This window comes from Mustela erminea, chromosome 18 (assembly GCF_009829155.1).
Source record: "Mustela erminea isolate mMusErm1 chromosome 18, mMusErm1.Pri, whole genome shotgun sequence".
Taxonomy (NCBI): Eukaryota; Metazoa; Chordata; class Mammalia; order Carnivora; family Mustelidae; genus Mustela; species Mustela erminea.
Genome location: NC_045631.1, coordinates 43,501,318 through 43,523,493, shown reverse-complemented (window position 1 = coordinate 43,523,493; position 22,176 = coordinate 43,501,318). Strand labels below are relative to the sequence as shown.

Here is a 22,176-nt window from a genome sequence, read left to right as displayed (position 1 = left end):
AGGGTGGTCAAATCAGACACTGTTAAGAAAGTGAACAAACTTTACTGCAGCACATACACACACGCACGCCTGTGGATAGGGAAGAGCACCTGGCCACAGGGTCCACGGAAATTGGGAGAGGGGATGGCAGCTTGTTACACGGCTTTCGCCATAGCCCCCCTTGAGACAGGGAAGGCCTTAGATTGAGGCCCCGCCTCCCATGATGGGGGTGGGGCATCAGAATGGGGGACTCCAGGAGAATTTGGTGGGGGAGAGGTGCTGGGGAGGCCTGAGCAGTGGGGACCCTCTGAGCAGGGTCCCGAGGGCTGCAGACTGTCTTCAGTCCTTAATGTCGCCTCACAGCAGCTGTCTCGGGGCTGGGTCCCTCAGTGGCATGTCCCAGCGCAGGCTCTCCCTCCGCAGACACTTGGTGCCCTTGGCCCCACAACGGAAGCCTGCGGGGCAGCAGTGACGCTGATCTGCACAGCAGACACCCTGACAGCCAGGGGGAGGGCAGGGAGTCAGAGTCGGATAGAGTGGGACCTGGCTCCCACGAATGACCCTGGCTTCCACAGACAGCCAGTCCCCGGCCGGGGGAGGGGGGGTGGCACTCACCTGGCGATAGGGACAGCAGGCCCAGCCCCCTCGGCTGTCTCGACAGCAGGTCTGGTTATCGTGGCAAAAGTGCCCTGCCCCACACTCCACGTTTCCCACAGCCACGCGAGAGCCATGGGCCAAGCGGGCAGCCAGGTGGGCCGAGTCTGCCTCCTTCTCGCAGGATCGGGCTTTCACGTTGCACGTGTACCCAGCCGGGCAGCAGTGCTGGCGGTCCTCACAGCACACAGCCTGCGAGGGACAGGGTGGCCTTCACGTCCGCCCCACCCACTTCCCAGCCCCCATGGAGGACTCGATTCCCCTGTCCAGGGCAGGCAGGTGGGCACTCACGTGAGGCAACTGGCAGCAGGCCCAGCCCCCACTCAGGCTGGGGCAGCAGGTCTGCCCCACGGGGCAGCTGGTGTGCTGGTCACAGCCCATGTCTCTGCGGTGAGACAGGGAGGCCTGGCGGGCAGGCATCTTCTCCAATCCAGTCACCGTCTTGCTTCCCTTCTGACAGTGGCCCTCGGCCAAGCACGTGTAGCCATGGGGGCAGCAATGCTTGTGGTCTGAGCAGCAGACAGCCTGGGGGGGCGGGGGGCAGCATACGATGGCCTGGGAAGCTGCTTTGTGGGACAGAAGCTGAGCCCTTGCCTACCCCGACGCCCTCTCCTGCTCACAGCTCCTCCAGCTGGGAATGAACCTGACCGAGCCGGTGGGCCAGCTGCAGACCAGGCAGAGGACTGAAGAGCAAAGCAACAGGAGTCTGACCACCTGCCCAGGCCAAGACACCGGTGTTTCCCCCCTCCGCCACCCGCTCCATACTCTCCCCCCTTCCACACACCTCTGGGGCAGGACAGCAGCCCCACTCCCCAGATGCCAGTCGACAGCAGGTACTGGAGGAGGGACAGCTGGTGATGTTATCACAGGGGACATCATGCTCCACCGCCTGGGGGATTGGCAGGCGAAGGCGGGCTGGGGTTCGCACCACCCAGGGCATCTGGCGAGCCTTCTGTTCACAGGTGCCCTTCGCTGTGTCACATTTAAACCCAGCTGGGCAGCAGTGTACGTGGTCTTCACAGCACACAGCCTAGGGTGGGTGGACAGGGGACAGTGGGCACAGGGGCCTTGCTGGCTGCCGCTTCCTGCTCAGCCCAGCCCACCCAACACTCCTGCATACCTGGGCGAAAGGGCAGCAGCCCCAGGCCCCTGACTGCAGGCGGCAGCAGGTGTAGCCATCTGGGCAGCTCACCTCCATGTCACATTTCACCTCCTGCACTGTGAGAAAGCCACAGGGGACAGGTCAGCAGTGGCGTGGGGGAGCCTTGAGAAACCCCACCCTTGGCCAGCTCCACAGCCAGAACGAACGCTAAGGATGGACAATATACTGAGACCACCCACCCCAAGCAGTGACACGAAGGCAATGACGAGTGTGGAGGAAAAGGGGTTGTACATGCCCTGTCCCCTCCATGCGGCCCTCCGTCCCCCACCCCTGCCTGTGTTCCTGGAACAATCTGGTGGAGAGTTCCTGCACACAGAGCCGCTGCAATGGGGTCAGCAGCCTGCGTCTGGTACCTGCATTTGCGGGCAGCTTGGTGAGGAGGTCCGTAGCATTCTCCTTGGAGAGGCACTTACTCTGGACTAGGTCGCACACAGTGTCCTGGGGGCAACAGTGCAGGTGGTCCGAGCAACAGATGGCCTGCGGGGTGGGAGGGCGGTCCAATCTCCAGGGCTCAGGGAGCAACCCAGTGACAGTGGACGCTGCCCCAATCCCCCACTAGGGGGCGGCATGAGTCCTCAGCAGCCAGGCTCTAACCCGCCTGCCAACCCGCCCCACCCCAGGGGGAGTCCTTTGGAGGTAGGTGTCCCCACCAGGTGGCTGTGGGCACGCAGCCCCTCACTCACATTAGGCATCGGGCAGCAGCCATACTTCCCACTGGGCAGCTGGCAGCAGGTAGAACCATCAGGACACTGGGACTGTCCATCTGGGCATAAGATCACTGCAAGGGGAGAGAGGTGGGCGGTGAGGAACTCTTCCCCAGGCTGGGAGCCGCGAGAGGCCTTACCTCCTTTCCAACATGCACCCTAGACGCTCTCCCACCTCCTTACCTGCCCCATTACTCCTCTGTGCAGGGATCTTCTTTGCTAGGGGGTGGGAGCCTGTGGCCGTGAGGCAGCGGGCATGAGCCAGGTCGCAGGATGTCCCATGGGGACAGCAGTGCACCTTGTCTTCGCAGCAAGAAGCCTGCCGAGAGAAGCTTCCAACTCTGTCTTTGCCCCCTCCAGCCCGCTGCTCTGCCCCGACTGCTCCCTCCACCCCCTATCTTCCCAGACCGGTACCTGGGGCATGGGGCAGCAGCCCCAGGAGCCATCTCGCATAGTGCAGCACGTGGAGGAGTTGGGGCATTCGAACCGGCTGTCAGGGCACTGGATGGCACCCAAGGGGTTGGTATCTATGGATAGGACGACCCAGGATCCCGTCAACCCAGTTAGCGAAGGCCATCGTCCCCATTACCTGCTGACACCCCGGCCTGCAGGCCCAGCTGAAGGGGGCTGGTGGTCCCACACTAGGGCTCGGCACTCTCCCAGGCACCCCTAACCCACTCTCCCCACCAGCCAGTCCTTGCCTCAGCAGTATGGCCCGAGGCCCGACTAGGCTGCCCTTGAACCAGCCCAGCTTGGCCTCTCTCCACCCTCCCAAAGCTTGGCCTGGGGCCTGGAGTCTGGCATTCTCTCTCCTGCTCCTTCCTAGCCTCGCGCTCTTCCTCCGTCCCGAGCAAAGGGGTTGCTTAGTACAGATGCCACAGGAATGAGGGCACAAGGGCAGGAACCAGGTCACCCAGCTGGCTGGATTCCTGGGCTGACCAGCCTCCACCAGCAGCCCATCTGCCTGCCCTCCACCTCCACCCCTACCACACCTGATCTCTGGAAGCAGGACCGCCCGTCGGCGCTGCAGTGGTAGCCCCGAGGGCAGCAGTGGTGGCCATCAGCGCAGGACACGGCCTGTGGGACACAGAGACACCCACGCTGGCTCAGCTTTTACCTGGGGTGAGTCGGGGGAGAGTCCAAACACAGACCTGTGCCCCTCCGTTGAGCCCATGGCACCCTCACCTCTGGGAATGGGCAGCAGCTGGAGGTCCCAGAGACGGTGAGGAGGCAGGAGTAGCCAGGAGAGCAGTGGGCATCTACCCGGCAGGGGCGCCCTAGCTGCCCGCTCAGCACTGTGGGCCACTGGCCCTGGAAAGTGAGAGATGACAAAATGAAGGACCCAAGCCCGGCCTCTTCCTCTGGCCGCGCCGAGATGCCCCTTTGGGAGATCCCAGCCAGCTCTTGCCTGGGCCGCAGGGCGCTCACCGGAACAGGATGGCAGCAACTGTAGCTCGCTCCTCCTGGGTCCAGGCAGCAGGCCCCAGGGCAGAACTGACCATCTGGGCACTGTGTTCCAGCCACCAGCCCTGCCACTAAGGCCACCCAGCTCACCACGGTCCACATGGTCTGCCTGCAAAATACCAAGAGGCATTTGGCAACGAGCTGAAGCCCATGCCACCCTGGATTCGGGGGCCAGTCACTCCCCCAGGTGCAGGCCAGATACCATCCGAGCCTCCTGATCCAGACAGGAAGAGAGATGTGGGGCCCGAGATTCAGTTTCCTGTGTGTGTGTTCACTTGTGCACCCACGTGTGGACAGTGATGAGCACGGACACAAGGATGGGTGTCAGTCTGCGTCCTCAAAATGTGGCCAAATGCCTCAGTCTCTGCGGGTGAGTGTGTAAAGACGCAGGTGTGTGAAAGGAGAATTTGCGGGTTTTGTGGGTCTGGTCTGTAGGGATATGGGTCACCTCCATGGAGTGGGTGAGGCCTCAGGAGCCATGGCAGGACTGCGGTGGGGAGCAAAGGGGGAGTCCCCCTTGAAGAAAACACAGGGTTGCACTTCCCTCCCCAGCTGATGCTGTGTTCACACCTGCCAAGGCCTGTTGGGGGGAAGGGGTGTCACATGATGACATGGGAAATCGTGGGGTTGAGAAAGTTGTGAAAAGGGAAGTGTGGTAGCCAGTGGAATCTGGGCTGCCGTCCCCAGAGGCCAGTCACACCTGCCCCCCAACCGTCCCCAAACCACCCAGGGAAGGGGTGCACAGGCTGGGACAGCCTTTGAGACACCTGTGTTCTCAGGGTCCCCCAATACCACCAGACCCTTTCAGATTCCCCAGACATACCACCCCAACCCCTGCCCAAACTCTGCCTCTCCCCCTACCTGGAAGCCGAAACTCAGCAGTACGGGGAGAGGACCACATAAGCCCACCCCGCCGCACCAGCAGAAGGAACCGATTATGAAGCTCTGTGGGGAGTAGTCTCTCACTTCTTAAATGACTCTTCCCCAACTCACACAGACTCACTAGTTCAATGGGAAGGGCCCAGGAGATGTTACCCTGCCTGGTAATGTTTGTGGAGCTTCTCCTGGCCCAATTACAATCCTATTTTCTTCCTTCCTTGCAACAATCATCCAAAGTATTCGTAATACATTTACTTTTCAAAGGAGGAAACTGAGGCTCAGAGAAGGAACACCGCATGTCATATATCCAGTCATGGAGATGACAGGCTTTGAGGACTGCAAAGCATACTGGACCTGGGTTCACGTGACAAAGTGGCACCATGGACAGTGCCCGGGAACGGACCCCAGACCCGGGGGGAGAGTAGAGGCCTGGGGTCCAAGCAGAGGTGGGATACAGAACCATTTTCTGAGCAGGTAGACAAGGGAGGACAGAAACGAGAAGCTCGGGGGCTGCCGGGATACTGCACTTGGGTGCTAGTCCTCAAATCACCACCACTGATGGTGAGAGCCTCAGAAATTGCTGTCTCTGGGGCTCAGTTCCCCCATGAGTCTCTGTGGACACTGACACTAAGTGTGGTGAGGACTTACACCCACCCAGTCACTAGCATCCTTCTTTCCCTCACCTGGCTCTCTTCAGTGACCCACTCTCAGCTCAGACCATTACCAGGAGGCCCCTGACTGGCTGATCCTGGACCTTGGCCCCTTTCACCCTCCCCTTTACACCCACAGCTCCCAGGCAAGGCTGGTCCCACCTGCTTCTTGGGAGTCAAACCTCAACCCTCCAGAGGCTGTCCCACTGTCCTGGGTTGGCCCCGAAGGGGTGCCTATCTGCACAAATCTGGGTCCACAGGGCACCCTAGTAACATTTATGCATACTTTCCTATCATTGGTGTCACATCATTGGTGTCCTAAGGCTAGGGAGTATAGCGTGTGCTTCTAGTAAATAGCTAAGTACAGACGCACACCCCCTTGGGACCAAGGAAGAAGGGACCCAGTTCCTCTCAGTGGGGTTCTGAGCGGCGGCCTCTCTCACTCTCGCCCCACAATGCCACAGTAGAGAGAGGGACAGAAGCCTCAAGCCCCCAGCTCTGCCATCTCCCACTAGGTGGCAGCCCCCAACTCCGAGTGTCAGGAGAGAGATTCCCAAAAGGTGAACGAACTCAACTGCGAGTGAGCAGGAAAAGTGGCAGGGAGAGGCGGAAGTTGGCTGGTCCCACCCCCCACGAGAGGAAGTAAGGGAGAGCCAGACACAACCCAGGCGTTCGGTCACTACTCCCAAGCCCCTGCTGCCTTGGAGGAGGGCAGGGTCTCCAGCGCACTCGCAGCCGTCTGAGCTCCGGGACCAGAGCGGGCGCCTCTCTCGCTCCCAGGCATCCCGGGGACCACCCACCACCACCACCCGCAGCAGCACCTGGGCCGGCGCGAAGCCGGCTCAAGAATGGAGTGGTCCCTGCTTTGGGAGAAGGGGTTGCAGCTTCCGGGGACGCTGGAGAGGGAGACAGCCGCCTTCTACTGGGGGGGTCGCTGCAATCACTGCTTACTTCCCCCCACCCCACCCCGTAAAACTGCCTCCAGTGCCATCGGAAACCCCCAAAGGAGCTTCCCTAAGCCAGCCTTCTCTTGCCTCCCGGCTGGAACTCCGAAAGAACCTCAAGCCCTCAAGTCCGCCCGGCCGGACCCATGGAAGAAGCGAAAGGTCTGCGCGGTTGCCCTCCTTACCTGCGACCGGCTCCGCGCTCGCTGGGTAGCCGCGGCCGGGGAAGCTCACGGACTAGGGCCTGGCAGCGCGATGGCCCGCCCACCTCCGTTTCCATTGGCCAGGTGTCCGGGCTGTGGCGCTCCTACTGGCTACTGGTCGACGTAGAGGCGGGGCCAGCCTGGAAAGCCGTGCTTTTTTCTTACTCAATTCTCTTTCCTCCCTCCCCTCGTCTCCCTTCCCACCCTCCCCCCTCTTTTTTTTACGGGATCATGTGATTGGAGAATCATGTGACGTCCTGGGCCGGCTCAGCCAGGCTGCGGGCGCCGGATAGAGTTTGCCCGAGATGGGGCATCGCTTATCCAAGGACCGTGACGGACAAGGCAGCTGCCCCTTCCAGGGCGCCTTCCAGGGCGTTCACGGGATGTCTGCTTCTGGATTAGGGACATTCGTGCATCCTGTTTCTACTCTGTTCAACAAACTCAGAATACAGGCTGGGCAGCCAGACCCCGTACGGGTTGAAGGAGGGTTGCGAGGGCAAGGATAGCTCTCGGGCGCGTTCCTCAGGGTGCTCATAGCGGGGTGTGAGTGGGTGGAGAGATGAGACAAGCTCACATTAAATCTAATTTAAGGTGCAAGGTCGTGTGCCAGGTGTTACGGACGTGTGTGTGTAGGTCAGAAGTGATAGGTTGGCTCTGGGCAGGGGGGAAAATATTTAATTCCACCTTAAGGGCACCTTTTTTCTTCAATATTTTATTTATTTATTTGAGAAGGAGCATGAGCGGCAGGAGGGGAGAGGCAGAGGGAAAAACAGACTCCCCGCTGAGCAGGGAGCCCCACTCGGGCCTTGATCCCAGGACCCCGAGATCGTGACCTGAGCCAAAGGCAGATGCTCAACTGACTGAGCCACCCAGGAGCCCCTTAAGATCACCTTTTTGAGCCGAATCTGGGAGGATATTAACTGGCAGGTGGAGAAGGGTTGGAGAAATGCCCGGACAGGGGGTGTTGGGAAGAGTATTCGGAAACCAGATGGGAAGAGCAGCCTTGGGCAGGGATTAAATGCCATGTTCAACATAGTGGGCTTAAGGAGCTGTTGGGTGCCTGACACAAGGCTGTGCTGGGGAGTAGGTGTATAGTGGAAGTGGCTTCCTCCTTTGAGTCAGCCCTGCCTTCCAGGAATAGACATGACCGGTGAGGAGAGAACCGTGGGGCACAGACCGGATTGGCCAGGAACAAGAGCCAGGCTGCTTGGTGCCAAAGGGCCCTGCTCTGGCCAAAATGATAGATGGCACCAGGAGGGAGGAGAGCCCCAGAGAAAGCGTGGTGCCAGCCCTGGGAGGACAGGCAGTGTTTGGTTATACTGAGTGGCTGGAGAGTATTGCGGGCTCAACAAAGAGCTGGAGCTGAGGGGAAACCTGGGGGAGAAGACAAGCAGCCTAATTCAGGGGTGAGGGCACTCTGTGTTTGGCAGCGGTGCTCAGCCTTGGGCTAGAGAGGGCATGGAGAATGCGTGAGGCTCCTGCCAGGGGACATTTGTGCAGTTTCCCTCCTGTGTATCCTGACACAAGGGGGTCCAGCCTATGCCTCCCTTACCAGAGCATGTGCCCTCATACTTATCATGAAATGTTAGGGTAATCAGTAAATAAGTCTATTCATCACAACTACACAGAGACAAATAATAAATAAAATAAATGCGGGAGATAAAACTGGAGTGACTAAAACAAGTATCACGGAAAGTATCTGATGAGGGAGCAAGAGGCTGGCTGAAGACAAAGCAAAAGCTGGCGCCTTGCATCCCCCCCCCTTTCATCCGCTCCCCTCCATATGTGTAGCATTCCACAGGCAACCCTGACTGCCCTAAAAGAAGAACAAATGGTTATCTTGCAGAGATCACAGTCCTGCAAGGTAGGAGTCTCCTTTGGTTTGCAAATGTCCTTGAGATTTAGAACAAAGAAGTTACCTTATCAATAGCCCTAATGTCACCCTCCCCTCCATGAGAAACCGAAGGAGGCGGAGGTAGAAGGAAAAGTAAATAAAGTTCAATTTCTTCTAAACCTAAATCTTATTAACAAGGATGCTTGATAGCAGGAATGGAACACTCCACCAGGAGACTCCCAATTGTCTTTACTTGATAGCAACTAAGCCTTCAATATCCTGATAGTATTCTTTGCCCCAATAGCCCTTCTGAACACCCCTTTGTCCTCACCTACCCAACCGTGGGGTATATAACATGCCCACCTTCACAACCCGGGGCGGCCGCATCTCTGCCTGCCCACGGGCCCTGTCCCCGTGCTTTAATAAACCACCATTTTGCACCAATGACGTCTTAAGAATTCTTTCTTTAGTCGTCGGCTCCGAACCTCCTCACCCCACCGAACCTGACTTAGGTTCTGGGACTTCATCAGTATCCCTAAAGGAGTGATTTGCGGGACGCCTGGGTGGCTCAGTTGGTTGGGCAGCTGCCTTCGGCTCGGGTCATGATCCCAGTATCCTGGGATCGAGTCCCACATCGGGCTCCTTGCTCCGCGGGGAGCCTGCTTCTCCCTCTGACTCTTCCTTCCACTCTGTCTGACTGTGCTCGCTCTCACTCACTCTCTCTCTCTCTGACAAATAAATAAATAAAATTAAAAAAAAAAAAAAGGAGTGATTTGCCCACCAGGGACATTTGGCAGTGAGCAGAGATAGCCTGGGTTGTCACAACTAGGGCGAGGTGCTACCCGCCCCCAGTGGGCACAGGCCAGGGAGGCTGCTATATCCCACAACACAAGGAGGGTCCCCACGACAAAATGTGAGTTGTGCTGTCCCTGTGAAAGAGCTCAATGTTTCCTTCACACAGCTTCTTTTCTCTTATTTCATATGTAAATATATATATAGAACTCTGCACCCAACATGGGGCTTGAACTCACGACTATCGCTCTGGCCAGTAAGAACGACCCAGAGACACGAAATGACAAGCTGGCGAATCTTTATTGTTCTCTCCTTACCCGGATGTTTACCCCCATTTGTATCCCCTCTCCTCCCATCAGCAGACTGTACATGTGAAAGGAAGCCTGATAGCATGATAAAAAGCACGCAGTGTCCTCGGGCTACCTGTTCTGGGCATAGCCAATCATCTTTCAGGTGGTGCGCAGGTCCTCTGTCTGGCCACAGGCGCAAGCGCTACGTTGTCTGCTTTGTACGTAGCTGCCCCGGACACACGACCCTAAGATCAAGAGTTGTGTGCCAGCCAGGGGCCTCAGGTATTTCAGCTATTTTAAATTAATGTTATCTGATTTCCAAGCAACAATCGGTTAAAGACGGGGCGCCTGGGTGGCTCAGTGGGTTAAGCCACTGCCTTCGGCTCAGGTCATGATCTCAGGGTCTTGGGATCGAGTCCCGCATCGGGCTCTCTGCTCAGCAGGGAGCCTGCTTCCTCCTCTCTCTCTCTCTGCCTGCCTCTCTGCCTACTCGTGATCTCTGTCTGTCAAATAAATAAAATCTTTAAAAAAAAAAAAAAAAAAAAAAAAACTGCTAAAACACACTGAGCTGTGTTTTTAAAAAAAAAAAAAAAAAAAAAAAACAATCGGTTAAAGAAAGATCAGGGGATGTGTGCATTGAAGTTTCTAGAAGCAGTCACTTAGATTTTAGCAAGGATTAAAAGTATATAATGGAAAAAAATGCAAAAGGCAGACTGAAGAACCTAGAAGTGCAACATCCTGGGTACATAGGGTAGGGGCAAACAGTCCTAGATGAATCCATGGGCCTTGTAGGCTTCACTCTCAAAGGACAAGGTAATAGTCTAGGTGTGAGCCCAAGCTTTAGAAAAATCTGAATCATATGCAGTTACTCTGATTACTATGGCAAAGAAATATTAAATGTATTTATTAAGCAAAATTTATTTCCTTGTCAAATGAATGCAGTGAAATTCCACTTTAGTGGAGAGGGTACATTTCCCTGAGGACTACAGAACATCTCTCACATTCCTCAAGAAACACTCCAGTGTCCTCAAACTCTCCAGTTTAGGAATCTCTCTCCCTCTGCTTTTTCCTTTTAAGGAGTTTGCATCTTTTTTTTAAATAGTACTAAAAAGAAGCAAACTTCAGAGTCACAAATAAATATGACATCAAAGGGTCCATCCCCATCCCCATTTGCCCCATTCCCTGAGCCCTCCCAGCCCCCTTTGGCCAGGCCTTGTGTTTCTAAATTTTGATGAAATCAATTGACTGTAAATGTGAGGGTTTATTTCCGGACTCTCAGTTCTATTCCATTGATCCATATGTCTGTCCTTATGCCAGTATGACATTGTCTTGATTACTATAGTTTTGTAGAAAGTTTTGAAACTGGAAGAAGAGGGGTCCTTCGATTTCTTTTTTCAAAATTGTTTTGGCTATTTTGGGTCCCTCAAATTTCTATATGAATTTTAGAATCAGTTTCTCCAAAGGTGACAGCTGAAATTTTGGTAGGGAATGCACTGAATTTACAGGTCAATTTGGGGTGTGTTGCCAGCATAACGGTTTAAATCTCCCCATCCATGAACATGGGATGTCTTTACATTTATTTATTAGTTTGACATTTGCCAAGTATTCTATGCTATAGATGTTACATAGTTTACTTAACCAGTCTCATTTAATGGATTTTTGTGTGTTTCCATTTTCTTTGCAGTTACAAATAATTATGCAATAATTGCGTGTAAACATGTCTCTGAGTGCACATGTGGGGGTTAAACCCCTAAAAGTAATATTGTTGGGTAAAGAGTATGCATATTTGAAACGCTAATGCCAAGGAGCACCTGGGAGGCTCAGTGGGTTAAGCCTCTGCCTTCGGTTCAGGTCATGGTCTCGGGGTCCTGAGATGGAGCCCCGCATCGGGCTCTTTGCTTGGCAGGGAGCCTGCTTCCCCCTTTCTCTCTGCCTGCCTCTCTGCCTACTTGTGATCTCTCTCTCTCTCTCTCTCTGTCAAATAAATAAATAAAAATAAAAGTATTTTGAAATGCTAATGCCAAACTGCTTTAAAATTTTTCCAATTTATGGGGCGCCTGGGTGGCTCAGTGGGTTAAAGCCTCTGCCTTCGGCTCAGGTCATGATCCCGGGGTCCTGGGATCGAGCCCCGCATCGGGCTGTCCGCTCCGCGGAGAGCCTGCTTCCTCCTCTCTCTCTCTCTGCCTGCCTGTCTGCCTGCTTGTGATCTGTCTGTCAAATAAATAAATAAAATTTAAAAAAAAAAAAAATTTTTTTTCCAATTTACACTCCCAGCCACAGTATTTGGAGGAACTTATTTCCCATACACTCATCAACATTGAATAAGCCAGTTTATTTTTAAAGATATTTATTTATTTAAAAGAGACAGCAAGAGTGCTTAAGCAGGGGGAGGGGCAGAGAGAGAGGGAGAGAGAATATCAAGCAGACTCCTCACTGAGGGCAGAGCCTGATGTGGGGTTCCATCTCATAACCTTGAGATCATGAGCCAAAATCAGCAGTTAGATGCCTAAACAACTGAGCCACTCAGGCATCCTGAATACACCAGTTCAAAAGATGTCTTACCAGGGCCACCTGGCTGGCTCAGTCAGAAGAATGCGTGCAGCTCTTGATTTCAGGGTGGTGAGTTTGAGCCCCACATTGGGTGTAGAGATTATTTAATTAAATAAACTTTAAGTAAGTAAGTAAACAAATAAATAAATAACAAAAGAGATTTTGCCAATCTAATGACAAAAGATAGTCTGTGGTTGTTTTATGCGTATTTCTTTGATTCTAAGGAAGCTGAGCATTTTTTCAAATGCTTATTCTGTGTATGTGTTTCTTCTGTGAATTGCCTGTTTGTATTGGGGTTCTCCAGAGAGACAGAACCAATTGCTGTGTACGTAGGAAGACATTTACTGAAAGTAATTGACTCATGTGATTATGGAAGCTGACAAGTCCAACAGCTGAAGTGTGGGCCAGCAGGCTGGAGACTCAGAAGAGCCAAAGGTGTAGAGAAGTCCAAAGGCAGTCACTGGAGAATGTCTCCTTGTTTGGAAAGGCCAGGTTTTTTGTGTTCTATTCAGGTATTCCATGGACTGGATGAGCCCCCCCCCCCCCATTATGGAGGGCAATTTGCTTTGGCCAAAATTCTCCATTTAAAATCTCACCCAAAAACATCCACCAAGTTGACACATAAAACTAAGCATTACATTATACTTGATTATTTTTCTTTAGTGTTTGTCTTTTTCTTGTTCAACTGTGGGAACTCTTTGTATATTCTGGATATTATCTATATTGCAAATATTTTCTCCCCATGGGTCATTTTGTCTTTCAGCATTGTTTACGGTTTCTTTTGAGGTCAGAAGTTGTGTTGTTGTTGTGCCATCTGAAATCTAGTAATCAATCTTTTCCTTTATAGTTTCTGCCTTTCCCCCACCTCTTGCTTAAGAAATTATAAATAGGGGCATCTGGGTGGGTCAGTGGGTTAAAGCCTCTGCCTTTGGCTCAGGTCATGATTCCAGGGTCCTGGAATCGAGCCCCACGTGGGGCTCTCTGCTCAGCGGGGAGCCTGCTTCCCCCTCTCTCTCTGCCTGCCTCTCTGCCTACTTTTGATCCTTGTCTGTCAAATAAATAAACAAAATCTTAATAAAGAAGATAAATAAATAAATTTTAAAAAATATATAAATATGTTCTGCTATAAATAGGGTCTGTTTCTTTTTTTAAGAAAGATTTTATTTATTTATTTGCGAGACAGAGAGAACAAGCTGGGGAGAAGGGGTAGAGGGAGAAGGAGAAGCAACCCCCCTCCCCCACCACTGAGCAGGGAGTCAGACTCAAGGCTCCATCCCAGAACCCCGAGATCATGACCGGAGCAGAAGGCAGACACTTAACTAACTGAGTCACCAGGGTGCCCCATTGTGGTCTGTTTCTATTCCTCTTACACCCCCAGCTGCATGACCTCAGTGGCACCAGAAGTAATAACAGGAGGTTTCACTGAGACCTGGCCTGGAGAGGCCTCTGGATGTGTCTCCCTGGCCAAGGGGTTCCTCCAGGTTAGCCCCAAGGCTACTTTCCGAGGTGGTGGTCTGGGCAAAGGTTGGGCAGGTTCCTTCTCTCTCTCCTTCCTCCCACTTTTCCTAGCCTCTCCTTGATTCTTCCAATTGTCCCTCAGGGTTTTCTTCATTCGGAGTTACTATTCTGGAAGAGTCACAGACCCCAGGGCTGGGGCCTTTCCTCCCAAGATCCTGAGTTGCCAGACAAAACATGGGATGTCCAGTTAAATTTGAATTTCAGACTGGAAATGAATTTTTTTTTAGTGTAAGTATGTCTCGTGCATTATGTGAGACATACTTACACGTAAAAAGCCTTCATTATGTATCTGAAATTCACATTTAACTGAGCACCTTGCATTTTTATTTGCTAAATCTGGCAGCCCTAAAGACTAAGGTTGGAGTGAGGGCATAGAAACAGCCTCTCCTGGCTCACACCTACTCCTTCCCCTTCCTGCCTGAGTCACCTTGGGTGAGCAATTGTTAGCGCCTGCCCTCATCATCGGGCACCTGACTGGTGAGCCTGCAGGGCTCTGCTAGGTTCTCCAAGCTGTCTGGGTGGTGTGGGGGAAGGGATTTGGGACTGAGCCAGTGACCTGGCCAGAGGCTGTGGGAGGATATTTGGCAACAGAAGTACTGGATGAAATCAGGAGAGACCTCGGCTCCTGTCCCACCATAGGCTGCGAACTTGCCCAGTGCCGGTGGGCACGCCACTTTCCATGTTGTTGTTGTGTTTTAATCAATTACTGCTTTTGTTTTTCTCCCCCAAGTAATCTCTATGCCCCACGTGGGGCTCAAACTCACAACCCTGAGGTCCAGAGTCGCATGCTCCACCGACTTAGCCAGTCCGGAGCTCCAAATCGATCATTATTTTTAACCGAAAGTAACAAGTAAATGCTATTCAAATTATAACACAAAGCCGCACTCTCGCCCTCTCTGTTTTCCTACCCCAGAGATCCACTTTCAAATCCTGGAAGTTTTCTTCTGTGAAACTTACATTTCTAAACTTCTGTGAAACTTGCATTTCTACATCAGTGTGGATTTGGGAATTCTCGCCTCTGGGCTGGGTGTACTCACCTGAGCAGTGAGTGAGCGCTGCCCTGCTCCCTGTCTGCTGGGAAATTCTGAGTCTACAGTGAGCAGCGGCGACCCCCTAGTGCTGGAGAGAGGGAGGCTGGGTAGTACCCTCAAAACCAGACGTGCGGTGCCTGTGCTCTGGAGGGAGGAGGAGGAGGGGAGGAGACTGATGAATGGGGGAGGGGAAGGCGTGGGGAGAAAGCGGATTCTTTGGCTCTGCCAGGGGCCTGGCTGGAGGGGTCTTCCGGGATCGCTAGCCCATGCTTCCTTTCATCCCCAGCTATCCGTTGGAATCACCTGGGGAGCTTTTGCGGCCCCAAAGTGCTGAGGTCTGAGAACCCCTCACCTTGCTCCAGCCTCCCTCTATGGAATGAGGAACCTGGTTCTCGGGGAGGAAACCATTCTCCAGTTCCTCTTCCTCTTACGAGCTGGGCTGCGTGACCCGATGCCGCAGCAGCCCGGTCTGTCTGTACATTATGGACTTTGAGTTTGAGGCAGTTCCCCCCACGGAGGGAATGAATGCCTTTAGGGCGTTGGGCACAGAGTCCGACCCAGGGAGCTGCCTCATGGTGGTGATTCTTGCCCTCAGGCCCTCCCAATGCAGCCCCCAACTATAGGTTGCCCTGCTCCTCAAGCCCACCTCACAATCTCCTCTGAGAAACCTCTGGATCCTCGCTGGGGCTGCCCCCAATCCCAGCCTGCTGGTCCTCCTGCCAGAGCTCTGTCCCCCTGGGGCCACACGCACCGCACTGGGTCCTGATCCCTGTGCTGATTCACTCCTCCCATCCAGGCGTTCTGCCTCCTGCAGGAGAAGGGGGCACATTCCTGGGTTAAAGTAACAGCTTCTCCCATTCTGAGACCTGTAGGATGATCTGGAGATGAACTTCCGGGTGAGGGCAAGGACTGATGCCAGCAAATCTCCAGGAAGCCAGAGCAGCCTTTGGGACCGGCAGGTGGCAGGTAGCAGGGTATAGGAGCTAGGTCTTTCCTGGAAACCTGGACAATGGGCTGGGAACTGAGCAGCCTCGGGACCTTGTCATTGCCTGCTGACCTTCAATTCCAGCTCTGCCTCTGACCTGCTGGGTGACTTGGGCTTATTTCTTGGACCCTAAATGTGATAGAGAGACTGTAATCACCACCTGAGGAGTTCGGGAGGACCGAATGTGCTGACGGCCCTGTGGAAAGTCACACACACACACACACACACACACACTCGTTCCTGTCTTCAGCTCAGATCGTGATCTGGGCATCCCGGGATCGAGCCCCTCACTGGGCTCCCTCCGGCTCAGCAGGGAGTCTGCTCTCCCTCTCCCTTGGGTTCCCTCCACATACACCACCCTTCATGCTCTCCCTTTCTCTCAAATACATATATACATAAGATGTTTAAAAAAAAAAAATTTTACAACCAAACTGCATTTATTCAGGACCAAGGAATTCATTTTCCTGTTTTATTTTTTTTTAAAGATTTTATTTATTTATTTGACAGAGAGAGATCACAAGCAGGCAGAGAGGCAGGCAGAGAGAGAGGAGGGAAGCAGGCTCCCCGCTGAGCAGAGAGCCCGATGTGGGGCTCGATCCCAGGACCCTGGGATCATGACCTGAGCTGAAGGCAGCAGCTTAACCCACTGAGCCACCCAGGCGCCCCCATTTTCTCGTTTTAATTTACAAAACCCATGATGCAAAAATCTGGCCTTGCTGGAGGGGGGAAAAAAAGGAATCCAGCCAAACCAAGACAGGGGCTCAGGTCCTCCAAACCCTTCCCAAGCTCCTCTAGGGGGCAGGTCCTGGGCCCACAGGTAAGGACACCCTGCTCCAGCCCTGGGAGGCAGGGGTCCCTGAGCTGGGAGGTTTGAGAAGAGCTGGGCCGTGTCAGTGGTCTGGCCAGTGTCCTGCCTCGCTGTAGGTACGTGGAGTACCCTTCCCACCCTGTGTCTTCTCCTGAACTTGAGACACCCCCCAGGGACAGCCATGCCGAGTGGCTGGTGCATGCCTGGTGGAGTTCAGGAGTTGGAGTCCCGCTCTTGTCAAGGGCGGCAAGTGGACAGGCTCGGTGGTGGAAAGGGAAGGACAGCTTGGGTTGTTGACTCATCGACCATTAGAGCTGGGAGGATAATGAGCTTAGAGACCTGGGAGCAGAATGGAGACAAGAAGAATTAGGACAGTATTTTGGATGCCTACCCTGTGCCAGCTCACTGAGTTCTTGTAACCACCCTGCAGGGTAGTGGTAGTTATGAGGTCTTGTCCAGGACTGCTCGGCTCCAAAGCAGGCGAGTCAGGGCTGAGTCCAAGTCATGCAGATCCCAGAGCTTTTGCCCAAAGCGCCAGGCTCCACTAGAAGCTGACACCAGCTCAGCTCAGTCGGCCTTCCCAGCCCTTCCAGCCTACTGAGTGCCCCTGTCCCTTCTCCAGGCAGAACCCACATGGGCCAAGAAATACCCACTTCAGGACACCTGGGTGGCTCGGTTGGTTAAGCAACTGCCTTCGGCTCAGGTTATGATCCCAGCGTCCTGGGATCGAGTCCCACATCGGGCTCCTTGCTCGGCAGGGAGCCTGCTTCTCCCTCTGCCTCTGCTGCCTCTCTGTCTGCCTGTGCTCGCTCTCTCTCCTCTCTCTCTCTCTCTGACAAGTAAATAAATAAAATAAAATAAAATAAAAAACAAAAAAAGAAATACCCACTTCAAGGTGCTGGGACAGGTCACTTGACTCCTCCAAGACTGAGTTTCCTCATCTGTAAAATGGGTACACAGTAACCTCCGTGTGCCCTTTCCACAGGTATGCGAGGTTCACACGGAATGATGGATGCCAAGAGGCCTTGTAAACTAGCACATTAGAACTGGGAGGAAGCCTTTTTAGGACATCAAAGGGGTTCCTCTTGTTCATCTGATGATCTATCCCTGAAGTGCCAGGCCAGGGGGCCTAGGTGAGAAGATGGCTCTCCCCAGACAGCTCAGAGAGGTGAAGTCACAGTCACCTCCTTCAGGAGCTGAGGGGGAGCAGAGGAGGCGGTGGCAGGGAAGGTGGGTGGGGTGGAGGGAGCCGCTCCCCCCCATCACCCTTTCCAGGTCATAAGTCCCTTTTACACCTCTCATGTGTCTTCACCACTCAGGAGTCCCAAGAGGGAAGCAGGAGCAGGAAGAAGAAGAAACAGAGGCTCAGAAAGGAGACAAAGTCCTCCAACAAGTGAGCAGAGAAATCTGTACGCATGCGCGCTTCCGGGGACTTTGACTTAATCTTTAATGCCAGGATGGTCGGGGGTGTACTGGATTTCACTGTTTTAAAGAGGTGGGTCCTGGGGCGCCTGGGTGGCTGAGTTGGTTCAGCATCTGCCTTCAGTTTAGGTCTTGATCTCAGGTCCTGGGTTAGAGGAGTCAGCTTGTCTGTCTCCCTTCACCCCTCCCTCTGGCTGTGCACTTGCTTGCTCGCTCTCTCTCTCTCTCTCAAATAAATAGATAAAATCTTGCTTTTTTAAGATTTCTAACTTACTTATTTGACACAGAGAGAGATCACAAGTAGGCAGAGAGGCAGGCAGAGAGAGAGAGATCACAAGTAGGCAGAGAGGCAGGCAGAGAGAGGAAGAAGCAGGCTCCCCACTGAGCAAAGAGCCCAATGCGGGACTCAATCCCAGGACCCTGAGATCATGACCTGAGCCAAAGGCAGAGGCTGAACCCACTGAGCCACCCAGGTGCCCCTCAAATAAATAGATAAAATCTTAAAAAAAAATTAAGAACTGGGTCCTGCTAATGTTTTCTCAAAAGTTTCCATTGTGCCAGGTTTTGTACAAGCTTCCCCTTTAATCTTTAACGTAACCGCCCCAAGTAGCTACAGTTTGATCCCTGCCTTACAGTGAAGGAAGACAGACCCATAGAGGTTCAGCAAATATCTAAGGCCATGGAGCTGGGAAGGGGTGAAGCCAGAATTTGAATCCAGTTGGACCCGGAGCCTGTGTTTGTGCCCATCACAATATTCTTCCCCTGGAAGTTACTAGGACATCCCTGGCCTCCATCTGGGCACTTCCTTTCATCCCAACCCGCTCCAGCTTCCCTCAGCAACTCCCAATGGGTGCTCCCGACCCCCTAGTTCTCCCAGGTGGTCTCTGGGCCAAGTTCAGGCCCCCTCTGTCACATGACCTGTTGTCTTGCTTGCAGGGATGTTCTCCCTGTCTGCCACTGTCTTATGTACTCATTTGTTTGTGTCTCTTGCAGCAGGGACCTTATGTGACTTGTTCCCTGCTGTCTCCTAGTGCCTACAACAGTATTTGGCACAAAACACTCAAAAATTGCTAAAAAGAAAAAAAGAGAGAGAGAGAGAGAAAAAGACTCAGTAAATTAAAGAAAAAAAAGCGGGGGGGGAGATGCACGCCAGCCAGCCCTTTGGTCCAGGCCCCGCTGGACCAGCTCCTCCTCCTTTTGGCCCCCAGTGACTGGCGCTCAGCTCTGACGGGGCCTCGCTGGTCCTGTGGCCAACATTCTCCAGATAGCACTGGTGGCTCTGAGAAGCAGAAGCCCCCCCCTCCCCCAGAAGGCCATGTTACTACAAGGGACTGGGCTGTGCCTGGTGAACTCATGGTCCTTTCTGAGGTTCTCAGTCGAATCTGATCCGAAGTCTGCATTTTGGTCACATATGTGTTGTATTCTAACAAATCTTCAGAAAAGAAATTCAAAGATAATATAATTTTCCTATGCACAGTGTTTTTAGACAATTCAGAGTGGGCTATAGAGGAAAAGTAAAAAGAAAGGAATTTATAATAAAATAATATGCATTTCTGTATGTGAAAGCTCAGGCTTGACCCCATGAGAGAATAGGAGCTTGCAAGTCCCACGACTCACTGACACTGGAGAACCATGAATGTCGCCATCTCGGCTCAGTGCTGGAGTGTCCTGTTAGCAATTCAGCTCACATGGACCAGGAGGCCACCGAGAAAAGATTTTCTAAAACGGTGAATTATCTTTGATGAAGTTTGAACAGAGACAAAGTCAAATCTTCTGTAGGATTGCATGGTAGTTTTATTTCTGAGAAATTCAATTATTTTACCTGAGCCGAAGGCAGGCACTTAACGACTGAGCCACCCAGGCGCCCCGAAATTCAATTATTTTAAAACAATTTTTTTAGGGGCACCTGGGTGGCTCAGTGGGTTAAAGACTCTGCCTTCGGCTCGGGTCATGATCCCGGGGTCCTGGGATCGAGCCCCACATCGGGCTCTCTGCTCACTGGGGAGCCTGCTTCCCTTCCCCTCTCTCTGCCTGCCTCTCTGCCTACTTGTGATCTCTCTGTCAAATAAATAAATAAAATCCTAAAAAAAAAAAAAAAACCCACATTTTTTTTTTTTAAAAAGCTGTGGGTGGGATAGAGAGCTAGCCTCCGGGTCAGATCATTATGAATTTGTTTCTAATGTATGTGGCTGGCTAGAAAGACAAAGGAAAACTGAGTGGCGTGCGAGACAATTTTTTGTTGTGTCAGGGTGTCCTATACTTTAAAGGACATTTAGCATCCCTGGCCTGCCATCTGTCAAACGCCAGGGGCCCCAGTCTTGTGACAACTACAGACTGGCCTCCTACATTTACAAGATGTCCTCTAGGGGGCGGTAGCGCTCTGGTCGAAAACAACGAACTGGCACCAGCTCCCTGCTTTTTAATTTAACTCTGTCTTTGAGACTGTTTTATATCATAATGTGGAACTCTGCATCTCTTTCCAGACTGGGTGGTGATTGTCGTGTAGACGTACTGTCACTCAGGTCCCTCTGGATGGCATTCCGCTGTTACAAACAAGGCTACAAGGACTGCAGAGTTGGGGTGTCATTTCACACCTGCAGAAGCCCCGCAGCAGAGGAATTCTTAGAAGTGGCCTGGCTGGCTCACAGGGTTTGGGCATGTGGAATTTTCATAGTTACAGCCAAATCTGCCTTCCACGGAAGTAGACGAACCTACATTCCCTGAGCAGAGCAGGAATGAGCCCGGCCCAGAGCTCTGAGAGTCAGGCTGGGGGTGGGAGTGGAGGGAGACAATTCTGGAAGGTCTTAGTCAGGACCCTTCCTTTCTGGGGGCCGCCTCCTCAGACCACATCCAGGGTCCCCTCAATGAAGCCTTCGGTGTTTAGAAACTCCCCAACCCACCCTTTCAGGCCTGGGGTGGGGAGGTAGGGTGGTGGGGGGAGGGTTGGTGAGTAGAGATGTCCCTCCCCAAGTGGTTTGATCCTAGCTATTATGGGTATCTTTTTAACCTTCAAAAAAAAAAAAAAAAATCTTTGTTGCTTTCTGGTTCTTTAAGTATTTCAGAGGGAAAAATTTCTTTCCCCCCAACTTTTTTTTCCAACTTTTTGTTTTTGAAAACTAAAAATTTCAGACAAATTGCAAGAGTGGTACAATGAGCACCCATATACCCTTCACCTTGATTCACGCATTGTTCACATTTTGCTACATTGGCTGTATCTCTCTCTATTTTGCCAAACCGTTTGAGACTAAGTTGCAGCCACTCAGCCCTAAACACTTTAGTGTGCATTTCCTAAGAACAAGGACATTTTCTAGCAAAACCACAGTCTGGTTATCACACTCAAGAAAGTTAACCTTGATGACGTAAGATCTACTGTACAGGCCTTATTACGTTTTCTCCAGTTGGCCCAATAAAGTTTTCTGTAACTCACCCACGCCTCCAGGCCCTCAAGGTCCCATCAAAAATCTGACTTGAGGGAGGCCAGCGTGGCTCAGTCGGTTAAGCCACTGCCTTCTACTGAGGTCATGATCCCAGGGTCCTGGGATAAGTCCTCTATTGGACTCCTTGCTCCCTTGCTCGGCAGGAAGACTGCTTCTCTTTCCACCTCTGTCTGCCACTCTGCCTCCTTGTGTGCTCTCTCTCTCTCTCTGACAAATAAATAAATAAATAAATATCTAAAAAAAAAAAAATCTGACTTGGCATTTAGCTCTAGGCCGGGAGTTTGGATTTCTCCTCTGCAGCTCACTGGGCCTGCTGCTGTGGGGCCGGCCTTCATGAAGGCAGCTCCAGGTGGGAATAGCGCTGGCCGTGAACTCACAGGTGCGGGTGAGGTCCACGAGAGGAACCTAAGCCCTACTTGAACCCCACACATGTCTTTCTAGGCCCTGGGCATGCAAGCTGGGAGTGGGGTTGGGGAGGACACTGTCCTGCCGCTGGGCTTGCTGGGGAAGAATTCAGTCTCACAATAAATTACCTTCCGTGTCTGTCCCTCCTTCAGTGTCAGGCAAGGACTTGTCCATCCATCCCCACAATAGCTCCTGGGGCTGGTACTGTTTTCTCCCTTTTTACGATTGAAAGGCGTTTCTGTTTTTCCATCTGATGAGGAGGCCAGTGATGGCCACAGGATGATCCATGGCCAAGTGAGCCAAGACAGTGGCTGTTTCCTCCTCAGGTGTCCAGGCTTGGGCATCTCAAGGCTCCTGCTCCCGCCTGCAGCCACCATGACCATCCTTGGGAGAGACAGCCACCGGCTCCAGCGGTGCCTCATTGCCCAAAGATCACCTCTCCTACCTGCCCAGATGGCTGCCACG

The 22,176-nt window shown here is 52.8% G+C and overlaps 1 protein-coding gene across 2 annotated transcripts; it reads right to left on the bottom strand.

The window, feature by feature from the left end:
• Nucleotides 1–22: 22 nt before the first annotated feature.
• Nucleotides 23–6,728, bottom strand: GRN (granulin precursor). Of its 2 annotated transcripts, none has more exons than XM_032321049.1 (13): nucleotides 6,622–6,728; nucleotides 3,928–4,072; nucleotides 3,685–3,810; nucleotides 3,492–3,576; nucleotides 2,914–3,026; nucleotides 2,683–2,818; nucleotides 2,479–2,573; nucleotides 2,149–2,272; nucleotides 1,754–1,851; nucleotides 1,418–1,663; nucleotides 925–1,158; nucleotides 595–825; nucleotides 23–474 (listed from the first exon to the last, which is right to left on the bottom strand). In XM_032321049.1, exons 1-13 carry the CDS (start codon nucleotides 6,714–6,716, stop codon nucleotides 337–339), a joined length of 1,866 nt encoding a protein of 621 aa, XP_032176940.1. In that variant the 5' UTR covers nucleotides 6,717–6,728; the 3' UTR covers nucleotides 23–336. The 2 variants fall into 2 exon arrangements, with proteins under 2 accessions (XP_032176940.1, XP_032176941.1); XM_032321050.1 differs by lacking the exon at nucleotides 6,622–6,728 and adding an exon at nucleotides 4,147–4,320.
• Nucleotides 6,729–22,176: the final 15,448 nt, after the last annotated feature.

Bases quoted from the DNA above. Each gene is read 5' to 3' on its own strand.
- GRN (XM_032321049.1), bottom strand. From the start codon at position 6,716: ATGGAAACGGAGGTGGGCGGGCCATCGCGCTGCCAGGCCCTAGTCCGT. The intron at 2,819-2,913 runs GTACCGGTCTGG...TTCTCTCGGCAG, and splicing joins GCTGCTGCCCCATGCCCCAG to GCTTCTTGCTGCGAAGACAA. The intron at 826-924 runs GTGAGTGCCCAC...TGTCCCTCGCAG, and splicing joins CCTGCTGCCAGTTGCCTCAC to GCTGTGTGCTGTGAGGACCG.